Below are 18,644 nucleotides of genomic sequence, written 5' to 3'. Positions count from 1 at the left end.
GGCCAGATGCAGCATTCACTTAGGTAATTATAATTGGGGAAAAGCCCATACTTCTCTTTTAATGCATGGTTATATAACATCATTCTCTGTATCTAACCATTGTGTTACAAAGGCACAGAACAAACCTAAATGAAATTGGTATGACAAATGGCAGACACCTGGCAGCACTAGTTGTATTATTTCCCCATGCTCCATTTGCACGCTCACATTCTTGGGTACAGAATTCTGTTCAACACTAGTAAATACTCACAACAATCCTCTGGTCTCTCATCTGAATTGTCTCCACAGTCATCTTCTCCATCACATTTCCAAGCCAATGGTTTGCAGAGTGTGTTGTTACATTGAAACTCATCTAGAGGGCAGGTTCGGACTACTGAACAGATATAAACATGATAAGCATCACAACTAGAGCTGTAAAACCCTCAAACTTTTGCATTACTTAGACTCAAACTAGTGTGCAAGGGATGCCAGTTGTTGGGTTATTCTTAATCACAAGGAGACTATAATTGTTAGCATCTATCTATCTATAAATACATTTATCTACCCTTTACTGAAGAGAAGTCTTGTTTCCAACAATACTGCTTGCAACATCCCAGCTCTGAGTACATCCCACTGTACTGTGAAATTTCTACTCATTCAGCTTAAAGAGACCCTGTCATATTATGAAAAACTCTCCAGAGCATGTACCTCTAAACAGAATACTTACCTCTCCTGCTACCCATGCAGCTTATTTCTGCTTCGATTCTGAGAAAGCGTAGCCAGATGTCTGCTGGGGAACCAACACTTCTAGAAGGGTCAATCTCCTGGGTCCCCCACGCTCTCACTGGTTCCTTCTGTTGACCTTCACATCACCGCAGGAGACAGAATTGTGATAAGGTCAATAGAAAGAACCATTGAAAACTCTAGGGGACCCAGGAAAGTGACCTGCCACTGTGTTGTCCGCTCAAGCAGGAAACTCACTTGATTTCTGTTATTTTCCTATAATTGAAGGGATAAAACATGGAGAAATGTGTGTATTGCTAAGTGAAAACATAAAGTGCTTTATATTTTTACAAATATTATAAATATATGTACAAACAATCCCAAAATCATCAAAAAAGAAGAAAATGGGGAAAAACCATCCCCTAAACAGGATTATTGGTCAGTTGGTCTCTGTCCACACCCCCTTGATATCATAGAAAATGACTGACAGGACTTGTGACAAGGGAGCTCTCGTTTAACATCAATCAAGGAACATCTTAATGGACTTGAGAGCCAAGGCAACGTTTTTGCTCGGACAATTGGGCTCTGCTAAAACCAGGACTTTGCAAGTATTCTGCCTTCTTAACGCCTTTCTTTTATTTCTCTGTTGCTTTATTGTTCTCTTTATGTCTTTGTAATAACCCTTCCTATAAATATTGAAATTGCATCATTTTGACCTTTTTAGTAATAAACCCTATTTTGAAAAGGGTTAAAACTGTCTTAAAAGCTTTTATTGCAAACTAAAGAATCCCTGTCTCTTGAAGAGTGCTACTGTATGTAATAATCCTCTGAATACACTTGTCTGTGGTAACAGTGTGTGTTGCAGACATTTATTGACAACATTTGTTCTTGCTAACATTGTGAAGGGTTGATAGTCCCAAAACTATCTGGTGGCAGTTTGGTGTTTAAAGGGTTAACTGCGTAATCATTAACCCAGTGACAATCGCTCTCAGGCTGCTGGCACATAGATTGTGGTCTTGTGAGCTGGAAAATCTTTGTGCACCTGAGAGAGGCAGTGTTACGCAAATGATAGCACAGTGCGAGATCGGCTGGTCTTTTGCCATGAGTTTGTGAGAAGGACAGAGGTTGGGCACCGCTTTTGTCACACCTTCCTGCTGAGTTCCTACACTTTGTGCAAGTGTACCTAGAAGAACTGATGCTATTTTGAAGGCAAAGGGTGGTCACACCAAAATGCTGATTTGATTTTGATTTCTCTTCTATTCATGGACTTTCCATTTTGCTAGTTACTGAAAATAAACTACTGTATTAACACTTCTATTTTTGAAAGCATTTATGGAATTTATAACACGTCTAAAACTTTTTGCACAGTAGTGTGCATATAATATTTGTACACATATAAAGCAGCGCTGCATTTTATTTTTCTTAGCAACGTGAATTGGGTGTGGTACACTTGGTAGTGCAAACAGCAGCAAATAGGAGAGGTATACAAGAAGGCATATAAGCTATGATTGAGCAATAACTTATTGCAATATTCAAAGTGTGTATTGCAGAGATGTATTAATGTACTATTACTGAAACCCTAACTCATTATAATAGCATTATTTACACAGGATGTAAGGAGAAGTACAAATGCATCATCTTCTCTTTACACCTACCAAATATTTATCAAATAACATATCTGAAAAAGGAGACAGTGAAGGTGGTGATCTAAATGTAACTCTAAAGGATAAGTTCCCCTTTTGACAAAATATAATATATGCACATTTTTTGGTAGGTTAAAAAAAATGTTTATTTATTATTTTTTGTTGCAGGACCCTGGAAAGCATTGCACCAGCGATCAGCAGATCGCTGGGGCCATTCAGGACTCCGGCAGATCTGTCAGTATATCTGCTTGCCCTTACATCCCATGCAAGCAAGCTAATACACTCTGGCAGGAAGAATCAATGACTGCCACAGCACTCACAGCGCCGTGGTAGTTCATTGAGAACTACAAGCCGACAGCTGCTGAGGTAGTTTTCTCCCTAATTTTAAAATCTGGTAGCTAGCAGGAGGAGAAGATCCCCCACTAGCTGTCAAAGTGGGGTAGCAGGGAGGAGCTGGGGCAGGTCATTTCATAACATGTTACACGCTGCATATGGGTGTAATATATAACATGTTATGAAAGGTGAATTTATCCTTTAAGTATGTTATATATGGATAAAGAAGGTAGCTAATGTCAACTGAAGATCGTGTCATACTTAAAATATTTTAACCATTTTTAGCATAGGAAATACACAAGCAACGTAGGCAAAAAGAGTGACCACTTTGCAAGTGGATTGCTCCACATCTTAGTGAATGAGGTGAAGCTTTGCGGATTTCCATCATCCAGTCATGTGCAATCAAAAATGCTGTTTCTTTTTATTTTCCTTGTGATTGGGTATTCTTTGCAAAGTGAAGCTTCACCATACTCACTATGCTCTGAGGATAATTCCCTTGCAAAGTAATCCGTCTACTTGCCTTTAGTAAATTAACCCCAGTCTTTTATGCTGGGGAGGTCTACATATAAATCCATCACATACTGAACATCAACTAAAAAAGGCACACGTACCTCTAGTACTGCAATTCAGCTCATCACTTCCATCCATACAGTCAGCATCACCGTCACAGGCCCAGCGGTGTGGAATACAGTGGCCGTTTGTACACGGGAACTGGTCTGGGTCACACCTCAGCACGCAATCTTTCTGTTTTTAGACAGCAGAGGAAATACTCTTAATTTTCTAAGAAAATTTAGCTAATGCCTGATAATACAAGCATGCAAGATTGTCAGCAAGCATCCCAATAATGTCCAAAGCTCTGATGTTATAATGGCCTCTTGTCTACCTGGATACTTGTATATTTTTACTAAACTACTGAGCTCCAGGTCATCATTGAAAAAATGAAACAGAAGAACAAACTGAAGCATTATTTTAGGCAAAGATCCGAATCTTTACAGTAGTTGTGAGATAAATACCACAATAACAAGTTAGTAGAATATTACAATTCATTTTCATCATCATTTTTGTGACAGTTGCACCCTCTAGTGGCAGACTTACAGTACTTATCACGTTATTAAAAGATCCTGTACTAAGAGGCATTGCAGACTTGCAAATTTTTAGTCGGCTGTCTTTCTGGTCCTCTAGCTTCAGTACTTTCTCAGCCACTGACCAAGAACAATCCTTCAGCCTTAAATTCAGAATTCTTGACCAGCACATCAGGTCAGCGACTCAAAATATTGAAATCATTGCAACCAAATAACTAGCATTTTCAGAAGAAGAGATCCTAATGACAGCTTATATATTTCTGTCAGTATAGGTTTTTAGTGACAGCATAGTTGGTGCTCACCTCATCTGAGCCATCAATGCAATCATGATCGCCATCACACTTCCACCGACCAGCAATACAACGCCCATTGGCACAAGAAAATTCACTTTCTGAACATGGCCGCGGTGCTAAAAAAATAAATAGGTAGGAAATTGTGTAAGATGGCCTATAGCAATAAAAAAAAAACTGTGCTAAATGGTAAGACTCCACTTAAGTTTTCATCTATTAAAATGAAGTAAAGAGTAACTGTATTCTCCAACTGAAAAAACAAAGGATGCGGTATAGAAATGTGACAGGCTAGTACAGATTCAAAGCAACATTTTTGAGAAATATATAACTTAAGTTTCCTGTCTATTCAAACTGAAGGCCAGAGCAACCTACTGAAGTGTGGTTAGAAATGCGCTATGTTGCTCATTAAAATGCTTTGTGTTAAAACAGGCTATTTGTTTGAATGAGCTGCCAAATTCACAACAAAGGATCTAAAGCAGTACCTGCTGCATTTTTTCACGGCGCACAGCAACACATGGTGGCACACAGGGGTGCTGTGGAGGTGCATTAGGGTGCCACTCAAAATGATTGGCACTGCAGTTCACCAACGCACATAACCTGTATTACCACACACGTGACCGCTACACATTGGTGTGAACATTAAAGCTCAACTGCGTTTCCAGTTTAAATCAGCTAAACAGATTCCAGACGCAATTGTTTTTTTTCAGTAAAAGATCACAGCCTGTTAAAAAGTCTATCCCTTACCAGCATGATGCAGAAATGGATCCTTGCTCTCTATGTGTAAGTAATGGTATCTCTGCATAAGTCCCACATGCCCCCTATAGCTCTGCAATCAGAAAAGCTGAAGAATCTCGTTGACTGGAAAGCTTGGACTTAGCAAGGAGTGTGTTGGACCTCTGCAGAGGGATTACTGCTTCCACACAGAAAGCCAGGGTCTTTGCACACCATTTGTCTTGATCCACTAGGACTACATTTAGCAGATTTAAACAGAAATACTTTAAAACTGCATGTCTCTATGATGTTAATTATAACAAGACTAATAAGGGTGCTGAGGTTTCTCAAATATTGGAAACTGACAGGTGGTTTAAGTTTTCATCATCTAGCAAGGACTAAAATACAGTACAAGGTTCAGGTGAACTGACAATATAATGTTGATGCTGTATGTATACCTAAACTACTACTGCATTTTATATTAAAGAATAGGACTGCCTTAATGCCTGGTATTTCTCGCCATTTTATTCAAAGCTAGAAGGGCCTTCTATGTGGAAGAGTTGGAGGCTTTATTCATAGATATCAAAAATCCTAAAAGCTGGTCAACACTGTTTAATGCTGTCATCACCAAATTTTCTAGAAGAAAGCTCTTTACTCTATCGCATTACATTTCACATTTGCCAAATTAAAGCCAACCAATTCTTTTTATTTAGCCTTAGACAGGTCAGAAAAATGTTGCCTGATTTCTATTGCTATTGTGCATCAGTTGAGGAGATTTCTCCTCACATCCCGTAAGGACAGGAATTGATGAAAAATCTCCCCAATGCTAGAAGAGTGAGGAAGGGCTAGAACTTCCGACAATGGTTTTATGGCAGTCCATGTTTTTCCTGTCTTAGTGAACAGTGCCTGTTTTTTCTAAAGGCGGCATCGAAAATAACGGATAAATCTAATAAGGCTATAAAAAAAAAATGGCCGGAGGTATGTTTAAAAATGTGTCTTGAAATATGAGAAAAAAAAAATATGCAGTACATTACTTTCAATTATGCACATTTTCTTCTTTGTCTCTTTAAAACACTAAGAATAAAAAGTTGGATCTGGAGTTCTCTGCTGGATTGCAGAACATCTCCCATCACCTCACCAAAGTGTAAGCAGGTGGTCTGTAGTCCAACAAAGAAGACCTCAGGACTGACAGCACTAGAATTTCAGTGTAGCAGAGGCAGGCTTTTGTTTTCTATTCAGTATAGTAAGTTAGAAGCTACATATGTAGCTTGTAGCTTCTAACTTACTATACTGAATAGAAAACAAAAGCCTGCCTCTGCTACACTGAAATTCCAGTGCTGTCAGTCCTGAGGTCTTCTCTGTTGGACTACAGACCACCTGCTTACACTTTGGTGAGGTGATGGGAGATGTTCTGCAATCCAGCAGAGAACTCCAGTAGGGCTGCTTGAGAATCCATAGAGGCAAAATTGACTGTTCACTACAGGACGTTAGGAGCGTTTTTATCTGCAGGAACAACAGCTACTTTTCTGTAGAAATGTGCATGTACTGCAGAGATATACAGCATTTGTTTATATATTGTCCAGATCTATAGACTAGTCCTACTGAACACAAATCAGCATGTAAATTCAGATAGAAATCACACATTTGAATGCTTTAGTCTGTATACACAATCCATTCTTCCTGTCCTGGGTTTTTATGAGACATGCTTGGGTCACAATACACCAGGAGGAGAGAGCAAGCCAGGAAGCATATAGCAAGGAGATATAGAGGGAGCGGCATGGTTAGTCATGTTAAATGTAAAGACTGTTCTGCACCTACCTCTGGATGCCCCCAGGGACGACAGTGTTAAAATGGAGAAAAACATAACATGAGGTGAAATGGAACCAACACAAGTACACATGTGAGAACAAAAGGTGAGCTTCTATGCTGAAACAAAACTTGTACGCGCCCCAGACAGATGGTTAAGGAAAATGGTGTCAACAACAGGAGCATGTGATGCAGTGAGAAAGCAAGAGGACCTGAAATAACAGGAGGAAAATCGGACAAGTTTCTGGAAATCAGATCTCTGTTTCATGTATCATAATGACAGCAAAGAAATTAGAAGCATTAGTCATACCAGCCAGAATCCAACCGTTCTTATTATCTGAAAATCAAGGAAATCAAAAGGAGTGGACATGACTGGTTGATGCAGCCACACCTCCACTTCTACACACACAATTCAGGTTAATTATTTAGGCCCCTTGCACACGGACCTAATAATTGACAGATATATATATATATATATGCATGATCTCATTAGCAGAAAGATCCATAAAAAAAAAAAAAATCCATAATGACCTTGCATATACATGTAAATTCTTCTATATCTTCTTATAGCTACCAGTGTTGCAATCTACGCGTATACTCTCATATATATTTTACTGCACTTTTTTTTTTTTCCTTACTGGCTCTGAACACATCGCTGCATCTTTACACAGCTGTATGCACTGTCCCATAGACAACAATGCACCAGTGTTCAGATCTGTAAACAAACTCATGGCTACAAACACAGCTTATTTTTTTTACCCGTGTGTAAGAGGCCTTAGAGTGGGTCAGGTTAATTATTTAGAATAGAGTCAGGTTGATTATTTGGAAATGTATATTAAAAGAAGGCTATTCTATCTGCCAATAACTGATTTTTATTCATCCTTTTACAATGTGAATGACTGAGTTGGTCAGCAGTAAATGACAACTGAATGCAGGTAAGATGCACATACTGCAGGTCTCCTCATCAGAGTTGTCACCACAATCATTGTCGTAGTCACACTTCCAGCGGCCAGGGACGCAACGGTTGTTCTTGCAGCGGAACTGATAAGGTTCACATGTTCGCTCATCTGGGATTAAACAAAAACATCATCTCTATTTACAGTGTGTCACAAACTGGAATAAAATCACCATTGTAGAAAAAAATCTTATGAATCTGTTGGTGATTCAAAAGCGTATCATACCACATTCCTCTTTGGGTTCATCTGAGCTATCTCCGCAGTCATCTTCACCATCACATTTCCAGCGTGCGGGGATGCACCTTCCAGAGTCCTTACACCTGAACTCATCCACACCGCATGTCATTTGAGCTGCAGAGCAAAAGAACAGCAAGTGACTCAACAAAGATTGTGAAATACAGGTGACACAAACATCTGTATGTGTTCTAATGCCTGCTAGGGGCTGAAAGGGTGCTTTTAGCAAAATGGCTCAGAGGACCATTCAGGATAACAAAAAAAAAAAAAAAAAAAGCATCTGCCAGTTATGCAGGCTTTGGCACCACAGCTCAAGCTGTTATGATTGGCTGCCCTGGGAGAACCCCCTCCTGTTTGGAAGTATAATAAAATGGCATTTTGAAAAAACATGCACAGGATACATACACTCACTGTATGAGACATTGTAAGTATTGAAACTCCATTATCAAAAGTATTCACAAAATTGATATGAAAAAGTAGCAATTTTATATGAAAGGAACATGCTGAACACAGACAGACAAATCACTTACTGAGAACAATGAGCAGCAGTCACATAATTGCCAGACCCACTGCAGCTATTCCCCCCATGAGTGTCTGACTAAGGAAAGACGCATTGCATTTTCTACAGGGAGAAGAGATTTTCCAATATCCCTGTGAGAGATAACAAGCACTTCTGATACTCATTATTGCACAGAAGTTCACCGTACATGCTGACTATTGTAAGTGATGCTTGTAAAGCTTGTCGGTGTATGGCTGACTATATGCAAATACTATTTATCGGTGACTACTTTTCTTGAAGTTTACAGTTACCCAGAGTAAACCTGTGGTCTTCATGTACTTAAAGCCTTACTTCAGGATTTGTTCATTTGGGCCAAGCTGGCTCAAACAAATGATTTCCATTACTAAGAAATGCAGCTGCTGTCAGTGCTGTATGAACTCTATGTAGCTGATGCTACCTACAGCACTGTGTCCTTGCAGAGGTACAAGGACTTCCCATTTGCTGCTGGATCAAACTCGACTCGGGATGAGCAAGTTTGATAATTAAAGACAAAGCTTCCCCTGACTGACTGAGGTGAAAATTGTGACATTGTCTGCCCGCTTCTCCACCTCAGCCAATTACAGGAAGCCTTGTATTCATACAAGGCTTCCTGTGAGTAGCTGAGCAGCGGCTCAGCTTCACTCGATTTTGTTCCAGTAGCAGACATAGCGCTGTCAGAACACAGCGTTCTCTACTACATGTAGCGGGTACTATACACAAGGGGCTTCCAACCTTTTGACCTTCCTAGGCCACATTGGAAGAAGAGAAATGGTCTTGGGCCACACAAAAAATACACTAACAAAAGGGATAGCTGATGAGTAGTTCCTCCTGCGTCACTCAACGGGTAGGTGCGGCCACTGGGCCCATTCACTGTAAAGACAGGTCGCTGGCGGCTACACCTATTCGCTGTTTTCTGCACAGCCAGCGATTACCTGTGGTGATTGCTGCTGGACAAAAACAAAATGTGTCCAGCAGTGATAGGTAATCACTGGCTGTGTAGAGAGTCGCGAATAGGTGTGGCTGCTGGTGAACTGTCATTATACTGAATATGGCCGGCAGCTGCACCCACCCACTGAGAGCTGCAGGAGGAATTGCCACTATAATTCCCACTGGCCCTAATCACCGGGGTGAATGCAGCCAATGTATGTGCTATATGGGAAGCTGGGGGGGGGGGGGGGAGTTGTGGGCTGGGGGGTGTAAAATCTGAGGGGGGTGCATCCCAACCTAGCACCCCCCTAAATCTGCCCATGCAGCATTTTCTTATCTGGCATCCCTGCTGCCAGTTCTACTGCAAACATTGCAGCCCTGGCATTCCTCCAGTCATGCAATTGCCTGGCTTGCCAATGTTTGCATTGCATCCCTTCAAACGTGCATGGGCCAGGCTGTGTCGGCCGACATGGCTGCTGTGATTGCGCTGCATCCTCGGCGTCCCTCCAGGGCCAGGGCCGCATGCTAAACTATCTGGGGCTGCATGCGGCCCAAGGGTTAGATACTCTTGCTATACACAATGTGTACAGTGCTGACATCAAACATTTCTTGGAAGCTGTGAACAAACAAACAATTTAGAGTAACACAAAACCTGTTATGTTATGCTTTTTAAAAGCCCTGATGGGATGCTATGGACAAATGTTTGAACTTCGAACTGTGTAACCCCCTTCAGCACCCCCAGTAAATATTTTCAGGATTGTGTCACAAAAGCCAAGTTCCTTACTGCAGTTATGCGGCTCATCAGATGCATCCACACAGTCATTGTCCCTGTCACACACCCAGACACGGGGGATACACCGCTTGTTGATAGTGCACTGGAACTGATTTGGAGCACAGGTGACTTCGGCTGGAAAAAAGAGGGAATGGCAATATTTAGGCTGAAGCAGATTAAAGATGGTCATGCACACACAGATTTCTTTTGTTCAGCTTGCACACTGAATGAAAGACATTTAATAGATGACTCCATCCATGTAAAACAGCGCAGATAGACAAATCTGCCCAGCTGGCTATATATTCTGAAAGCTGGCACCCGCGGCTGTCAAAATACCAAATGGTGCTTGTTTGACAATTTTTTGCATGGCTCCTTCAGGCTCCATACACACTAGTGGGTTTTTTTCTGCTTCTACAAGCTAATAGTGTTATCCTATGTGTCCATGCACACTCTTTTAGGCTAGATGCGTTTTCCAAGCTTCAGATTGTAGAACCCAAAAAAAAAAAAAAAAAAAAAGAAAGCTTGTTTTTGCATTTTTAGGAGCAATATGTCAGCAGAAAAAAAAACGCTGACAGCTTCTAGAGCTCCTAAATGCTTTCAACCGCTGCTAAACACCGGTTTTCAGTGCTTTTCTGCCACAGCCAGCAGCCGTCGGCGTCCTTAACAACCAGTGTACAGCTGGTTGTTAAGCAGCGGGCCAGCAAGCCGGTCACCACGTCCTTAACAACAGATGACTCAGTACCTGTCTGCGGGGTTCCCTGCTGACAGCTGCATGTAATATAAACAATTGCCAGCAACAAAAAATAAGGAAAAAAAAAAAAAAAAAAAAAAAAAAAAAAAAAAAAGAAGAGTGCCCCCTCCTCCTCCTTCCCAAAATCCATACCAGACCCTTAGGTCTGGCATAGATTTTGAGGGGAACCCCACGCCAATTTAAAAAAAAAAAAAATGGCATTGGGTTGTTCCCCCAAAATCCATATCAGACTCTTATCTGAGTATGCAACCTGGCAGGTCTCAGCATGCCAATTAAAAAAAAAAAACACAATCCCCCCAAATCCATGCCAGACCCTTGGGTCAAAAAAAAAAATAGCGTTGGGTTGGCAGGGAGACAAGCAAGCAACTCTTGTCCTCACAACCCTGGCTAGTGGTTGTGTTGGACTGTGGGCTTATTGGAATCTGGAAGCCCCCCCCCCCCGCCTCTTTCCTGGCCTGTCAGGCTGCATGCTTGGATAAGGGTCTGGTATGGATTTTGGGTGGGGTGGGGGGATGGAACTCAATGCTATTTTTTTTTCCTGCAAGATTCCCCTAAAATCCATACCAGACCCGAAAGGGCCTGGTATGTATTTGGGGAGGGGGACCCCCACACTGCTTTTTTTCTCAATTTGTTACTGCAATTGTTTTTTTTTACATTCAGCTATCAGCAGGGAACCTTCTGTTGTTAAAGACGCAGCGGCCAGCTTCCCGGCCCACTCCTTAACAGCCAGGTATTCTCTAGTTGTTAGGGACGCCGGGCAGCCGCCTGCTTCTTAACAAAAGCACTATTGCTCCTAAACACTGAAAAAAACAGTACCAAAAAAAACCCACTAAATATTAGCATTTTTATCCAGTGTTATTTTCAGTGGTTTTTGAATGTCTAGTGCGCATGGAGACTCAATCTTCAGATCAAAGTTTGTCGAGACAGATGGTGCCAGAAAGGTCACTGATCAAATTTCAGCCGATTCAGAGGAAATTGACAAAATTTGATCAGTGCTTTAGCCAAGCAACAATAAAATTATACTGATAAAAATAACAAGGAATAAGAGAATATTCAGTGAATATAATACAGTGGGTATGATATATAACAATATACAGATTTAAATCAAGTAGAAAATAGAGAGGGAATCTTCAGGGCATATATTCTTACAATTCTTGTCCCTGCTTTGCATACTGTGGGAGAACCAGAATATCTAGGAGGCATTTTTTTTTAAATATTAGCTTATAATTCATTGTACATAAAGACAAAATTTCAGCCCAGCTTTATATTGGTAGTTTGGTATATATTAAAAGGTTTCACTCCTGTTCATGTAGTGCCTGTACTAAAAAAAGTTAGCAATCAGTTCCCATCATGAATAAATATTTGTCTGCGCCATGGATCTCAAAACACTACAATGTAGTTCCCATCATGTACTGTATATGAAGTCCTCCTGCATCAAAATAAATTGAAGGGATTTGGGAAGGGGGTAAAGCTACAACCACAGAGACCCATTCTGTCCCCTTGTTCTTCCAGTAAAAGATTTGCCCTAGGTCTTTACCAATCCTCTGATGGTAGTAAATGTTTTTGTGCTACTTTAAAGAACACTATTGGTTTAGCATGCATTTTTAGGGAGTACATGTATTATAGCTTGGTCTGTATTTTAGATTTCGGGTATTCACTTATCGTTATCAGTCTATTGCATTTTAAGCAGAAATTAACTCTCATAATCAGCATTAACTACTTTTAATCCTCATGCTTCTAGCATTTGTCAACAGATAGGTAGGTATACTATATCTACTTATTTTAACTTTTTTTTTCTTTAAATTTATTCAGTTACTTCCTGGCTTCCAGCCTAGACCAAAATGAAGTCATAAATGCCTGGATTCTTCATGGGCATTTTTTTTTATATCTAGAGGAGGGAAGGGGCTAAGCACACCCTCCTGCCTACATGCCTGAACTAAGGGCAGATGGACTCCAAGATTATTCATCTGAGCTTACCCAAGATGGTTGTAGCCAAAAATGCTAGGGTGGTGATTTCAAAGAGATTTCTCAACAAAATAAAGTATGAAGACATGGATGGATGGGTACGTTTGCTCTGAATATGAGACATGAATTGAATAGCGTTTTCAGTTTCTGGTGTTTAGAGTGTGTAGTTCTGTTTTATCATTTTTTTCCTATGATACAATTTTAGGATGTGTTTTTAACAGCTGCCCTGCTATTATCTGGGATACAACATGCTCGTAGTTTGGGTTTTGAGCACATGGTGTTTGCTGTGGCTTTATAAGTACTTTAGGAATACTTTTTTGTATTTGTATAGTTTCTGATATAGTCACATGATATTTTTGCACAGGTCCAGCTTGTCCCTCAAAGGAGTCAGAGCTCTCCATTTAGCAGGGAGCATGAACTTTACCAATTGTGGAGCTATAGGGCTGACTCAGTGAGCAGATGTTGGACCTCTGCAATGAGATCACTATTTCCAGCCAGCAGCAAGGGTCCCACTCTGCAGCTGCTGACAGGGGACATGTTTTTGTAATTGGAATGCGGCTACTGTAGAAAGAAAATTAACGTAAAACACTGAATATCTTTTTTTGTGCACCTGGAATTTATTCAGCTAATTTAGGCTAAAGGTTCACTTGGGCTTTAAAGAAGAAGGAAAGTGTATCTACTAAGTAAGCTTTGAAAGTTGCCTGCACTCTGCCTGTAATAATGTTGTTTAAATGCAATGTTATTGTAATATTAAGCAGTGTATATTCCTTTTTTTTTTCTTTTTAAAGTCAACCACGGATCAAATTTTGGCCGAACGGACAAAATTTCATCAGTGCTTCGCCAGTTTTAGTCAAGAAGAATTTGCTGATAAAATTAACAACAAAAAGGTAAAAATGCTTTTTTTGGTTTCTCAGAGGTCCCTTGACCACACAGCTCGGGCAGCTGATGCAAGAGCAGACAATGGTGAGGAATTCCCAGAGCAGTGACAACACCCCACCAGTGCCCATGCTCTGGGCATTGTCAGAGTCACCTCCCACTAGCCCCCCAAGGACTTGGAGCAGTCATTGGACCGCTAAGAGGAAACAGTTAAAAAAAGCAAACAAAAAAAAAAGAAAGCACTTCACACTGCATATTTTTGCAAACAATGTGCAACATCTGTTAAGGCAGAGTGCAGGCAAAATTTAAAGCTTACTTAGTAGATAGCCTTTCTTTAAAGGCATAGTTCACCATTAGCAAAAAAAATGTCTATGCATGTAAGGAGCATGTGTATCAAAAAATAAACTGTGCAGCTTTGACCAAAGCTGAATACTTACTATAGCTGTAGACCATTTACATACCTAATGAAGCCCAACTGATAGACTCTCAGACAAGACATAACCTTGTGCTGCCTTGTTGCTAGAAACTCACAGCTGCTATTGTTCACATCCACCACCACCACAGGAGCAAGCTCTCAAACGCTGAGCTCAGAGCTACTGCATCAGAGGAGAGAAAACACATGTGGGGGGGATTGAAGCAAAGAAAGTGCTTACTCCTGTGATGGTGGAGGTGAGTAGTAACAGTTGCGAGTTTCTTAGCAACATCATAGCAAATGGTAGGACAGAGGGATGCAATCTTTGGGAGTTTACCAGTCACGCTTCATGTAACTAAATGGCCTACACCTACTTTGACCAACGTTGGTTCAAGCTGAACAGTTTGGTTTTATCTACGTGCCCCTCCCCTGGCATATGCAGTTTTTTGATAAACTGGAAAAATATATGCACAATAATCCCACAATTTATATCAGTGCAGATCAGACACATTTAGAACACTTTTTATTAAATGTCTCTACAGTACATTTATTTATACAAGTAAAGCATTCATGGAAAAAGCAGACTCTAATTCACCACTGCATGGACTCATGTCCTTAAAGGAGAACTAAACTCTCTCAATCAACATCAAATATTTTGTATCCTTATACTGGTATCACCAGTAAATAGATAGGAAAGTATAATATATTTACTTGTCTAAAACTTTTTTTTTCTTAGATATTTTCAGTTGCTTCCTGGTTTCTGGCATAGGCCAAAATGAAGCCAATTCTTCCAGGAGTCTTCATGGAATTTTTTTTTTTGCTTTCATCTGGAGAAGGGGTGGAGGGAATTTTTCAGATAAGCACACCCTCCTGTCTGCATGGATGTGCCAAGGGCAGATGGATTCCAGGAAGTACAGTAAATGCTACATTAATCATCTGCCCATTTTCAAGATGGCCACGACCGGAAATTCTAGGGGGGTATTATTTAAAGGGATTGTTCAACAAATAAAGCATGCAGACATGGATAGGCAAGTTTGCTTTTTAAATTAAAAATGATTTAAATAGTGTTTACAGTTTGTTGTGTTCAGACAGTTGAGTTCTGCTTTACATTGTACAGCAATGATTTTTTACAGAACATGTGAGAATTGGACAAGGACACATTCTGTATGATACTTACGACAATCCTTTTCATCATCACCATCACCGCAGTTGTCTTGGCCATTGCAGCGGAAAATTCCTGGTATGCAGCGATTAGTATTGGTGCACTTGAACTGGCTGGGCAAACACACATGGATATCTACAGGGGACAAAAAACAAAAATACATAATGACAAAAAGAAAATGTATGTATCCAGATTAGGTGTAACAAAATGAGTGACTGTAAGAATTGCAGGAAAGAGAAATGTAGTAGTTTAATCCCACAGCAATCAACACTATTAGAGGCTATTTTATTTTTTTTGTAGCATGTCAGTAAATAAAGAATTTGTTGCTAAATCGGCTCCAATTATGCATAGAATCGACATGCTTAACACACAAAAATGCAACATTATTTTGCCAGTACGCGTAATTTGTGTAAAACTTCACATGCTGCAGCTGTGCTAACAGTCTCACCGCAGTTGGCTTCATCTGAGTTGTCCTGGCAGTCATTGTCTCCATCACAGATGAAGGCGGGATTGGTACAGATTCCAGTGGAGCACTGGAACTGCCCTGGGCGACATTTGAATTCCGCTGAAGAAAAACATAAAACACTTTAGAAACATAGCAAAAGATGTACATATTCCACTCTGTGGTAAAGCAGACCCCTGCTGAAGAGTCCTCTATCTTTCAACTCTCAAAGAAAGCTACTAACACAGCCATATCTCCCTAACAGCAATATGTTTAGTAATAACTAAAGGTGCTCTTTAAGGAATAACTCCTAAAAGGCAGATCTGTAGAGATGCTAATTGGTGAAATTTGATTAAAGATCCAGTTTTGATCAGTTTGTAAGTAGGTGAAGTCTGCTGTCCACTTTCCACTCTCTCCACTGTAGGTGGCACTCGACCAGAGCAGTATGACATGGAGAGGAAGTCATGAGATACCTGGTTTCTCCATGGTTTACTGGTCCCCTGAGGCAGTGTTACAGTGGACTACGCTGCATTCAGGTGAATGTTGGTGGCTATCTGGGGTCAGCAGAGTCTTTTTAAGTCCCTGCCCTCAGGTTTTGGCATGCATTTTGCAAAGTGGATAGGAGAGGGGAAAAGCATCCGTCTGTAAGGAAATCTGATAGTGGTAGGGAGAGGTTCCTAATGAGGAGGGACAGGCTAGGTATATGCCATTCTACTCCTGAGGCCTCCCCATTGGGACTGGGCTGGCCAGGCCGCACTCCATCCTCTGAGACAGAAGCTGTTGCTGCATCTGAACCTGCTGTGTACTCAATTCACACTGAATTGTGAGTGTTTCCTGTGATGGGGCTCTCCTGCTGGGTTGTCTGTTGAGTTGACTCTTTCCTCTAATACAAGTTCTTGTTCCTTCAACCAACTATGTGTAATTACTCCGTTGCATCACGCTGCACCGACCCACAAGTTATATAGTTTTTATGCGTCAACAAGCGGAAAATGAGCATCAGTTATATAAAGCAATAGAGTTTAATGAAGAAAAAAAAAAAAAAAAAATTACAAGGCAGAAAAAAAATGTAATTATACATACGACAGTCAGCAGGCTCATCTGATCGGTCTCCACAGTCATCCTCAGTGTCACACTTCCACCAGAATGGAATGCATTTATCATTTTTACATACAAACTGAAAAAGCAAAAGACATTGTTATTACCTCCCCTATATTAAGGGGATAGGAAGTGAAGGTTGCGGTTCTGTAGCCCCGCAGGGAAAACACACTACTTGGGGTGATTTCAGTGCAGAAGAGGCACAGTTAATAGCTCAAAAGCAGCTCACTGAATTTCTGTCAGATCAGGTATTTTTCTGCACTTTCAGCATTTATTAAGGGATAACACATAGGGAAATGTGCATGTATTGCAGAAATGTACTAAATGTGTTTTATATGTACTTAGATAACCACTCATAAAATACCAAAAGGTCTGCTTTGGTCAATGGTAACAGTACACTAAAATAGAGCAAGAATCCTGAAACTTATCAACATTGAAGATATTTATGGTCAAGTCTTCCTGCCTGCTTCCCCACAACGAAGACATTCTTCCTGTACAGGAATGCTACCAACTGCCACAGGTTAAACTTCCAAAGGTTAACCTGTAACACCTGTTTTCCTAAAACAGACTGGGCAGAAATCTGAAATACAAGATCATCTATCACTATCCCTATGTAGATATGGTAAGGTATACCTGTGAATGGTATTCATTGTTATTTAAGGCTTTCTGCAATAAAGAAATGAGGCAAACTAGCAGCTTTAGCAGACAAGTGACACCATACCAGGCAGTTTGTGCCTACTGCTTTATGGTATGTCTGTCCAGCTACAGCCAGTGCACTATTTGTATGCCAATTCATCATTCTTTGAACTGTCACCCTGTTCTAAGCTCTGGCCCGCTTATAGGTGGCTAGAAACCTATGCACCTAAATGTGGGTTACAGGAAGAGGTAGTGCCTATTCTGCTATTTGCCAAAGTAAATGCTATTCAGGAAAGTTCTGGAAAAAAAAAAAAAAAAAAAAGTATAAGCCAAGTTGCTAGCTTTCTTATTATTTCTCATAGGTTCATGGTAAGCTACAAATGCATCATGTAATCATAGATTGTAGAGGGTGGCTAAGTATAAGCTATTTGGCAGGCTGGTTTATCCACAGATGGTTCTTGTTCTACAAAGCTAACAATCAGGCTGAGACTAGTTCCTCAGTTCTTCTCCTAGATGCAGGAAACAAGACCTTCTAGCAACTACAAAAGTGGATCTCTCTATAAGTGTGCAGAAGGTAAGCTAGCAAGCCTTCCCCTAAACCCGCTTAGTTACCCACTTGGCACTGCCAAAGTCTTTATCAGGTGCATACAGTATTATAAAAAGACTGTATAAGTGTAACTGAAATGCAGTAAAATTAGGCAGCTTAAAGTGGTTGTAAAGGCTGAAGGATTTTTACCCTATGCATGAAGGTAAAAAAGCTTTTGTGTGCTGCTTCCCCCACAGCTCCCCCCTAATACCCACCTGAGCCCCTTCTTGATCCAGCGATGTGCACGAGAGCCTTGACTGTCCTGGATCTCTCTCTCATTTGCTGAGAAACAGCAGCGAGAGCCATTGACCAATGCGGAGAGAGCGGTGGGCAGGGACGCACCGCAGCTCTATGTGTCTCATGGATGCATAGAATGGGGGCTCAGGAGCGAGCACAAAACAGTGCCCCAATGGCAAGCAGCTGGCTAACTGGGGGCACTGGTTAAGGGAGAAGAGGCAGGAGCACCAGTTTGGGACCCAAGAATAAGTGGATTGGGGGCTGCTCTGTGCAAAACCACTGCACATAGTAGGTACGTATGACATGGATGTGATGGGTATATCTTGACTCCTAGTACCTAATTGGAGTGGCAGGGGAGTAAATGAAAGTTGAGTATATGCTGTTGTGGAGGGGTATTAATGCAAACCTGTTAGCCCTGGATAAGCAAAGCACAGGTTTGCTTTAAGCAAATACCTATTAAAGCTGGGAACACATTGACTTTTTTTTTC

The 18,644-nt window shown here is 40.8% G+C and overlaps 1 protein-coding gene across 2 annotated transcripts in view; it reads right to left on the bottom strand.

The window, feature by feature from the left end:
• The window catches only part of LRP1 (LDL receptor related protein 1), a 441,174-nt gene that overhangs the window by 34,375 nt on the left and 388,155 nt on the right, over nt 1-18,644 (bottom strand). The window contains exons 63-71 of one of the 2 annotated variants that reach the window (XM_089681129.1): nt 16,683-16,776; nt 15,609-15,725; nt 15,176-15,295; nt 10,007-10,129; nt 7,749-7,874; nt 7,518-7,634; nt 4,063-4,169; nt 3,290-3,422; nt 251-373 (exon numbers count right to left, since the gene is read on the bottom strand). In XM_089681129.1, the coding sequence (XP_089537255.1) occupies nt 251-373; nt 3,290-3,422; nt 4,063-4,169; nt 7,518-7,634; nt 7,749-7,874; nt 10,007-10,129; nt 15,176-15,295; nt 15,609-15,725; nt 16,683-16,776 (1,060 nt within the window). The remainder of the gene's footprint in view (nt 1-250; nt 374-3,289; nt 3,423-4,062; nt 4,170-7,517; nt 7,635-7,748; nt 7,875-10,006; nt 10,130-15,175; nt 15,296-15,608; nt 15,726-16,682; nt 16,777-18,644) is intronic. The other variant, XM_089681140.1, reaches the window with a different exon arrangement.

This window comes from Staurois parvus, unplaced genomic scaffold (assembly GCF_062004578.1).
Source record: "Staurois parvus isolate SC_StPar_1 unplaced genomic scaffold, SC_StPar_1.0 ptg000017l, whole genome shotgun sequence".
NCBI lineage: Eukaryota > Metazoa > Chordata > Amphibia > Anura > Ranidae > Staurois > Staurois parvus.
This window is presented reverse-complemented; position numbering and strand designations above follow the sequence as displayed.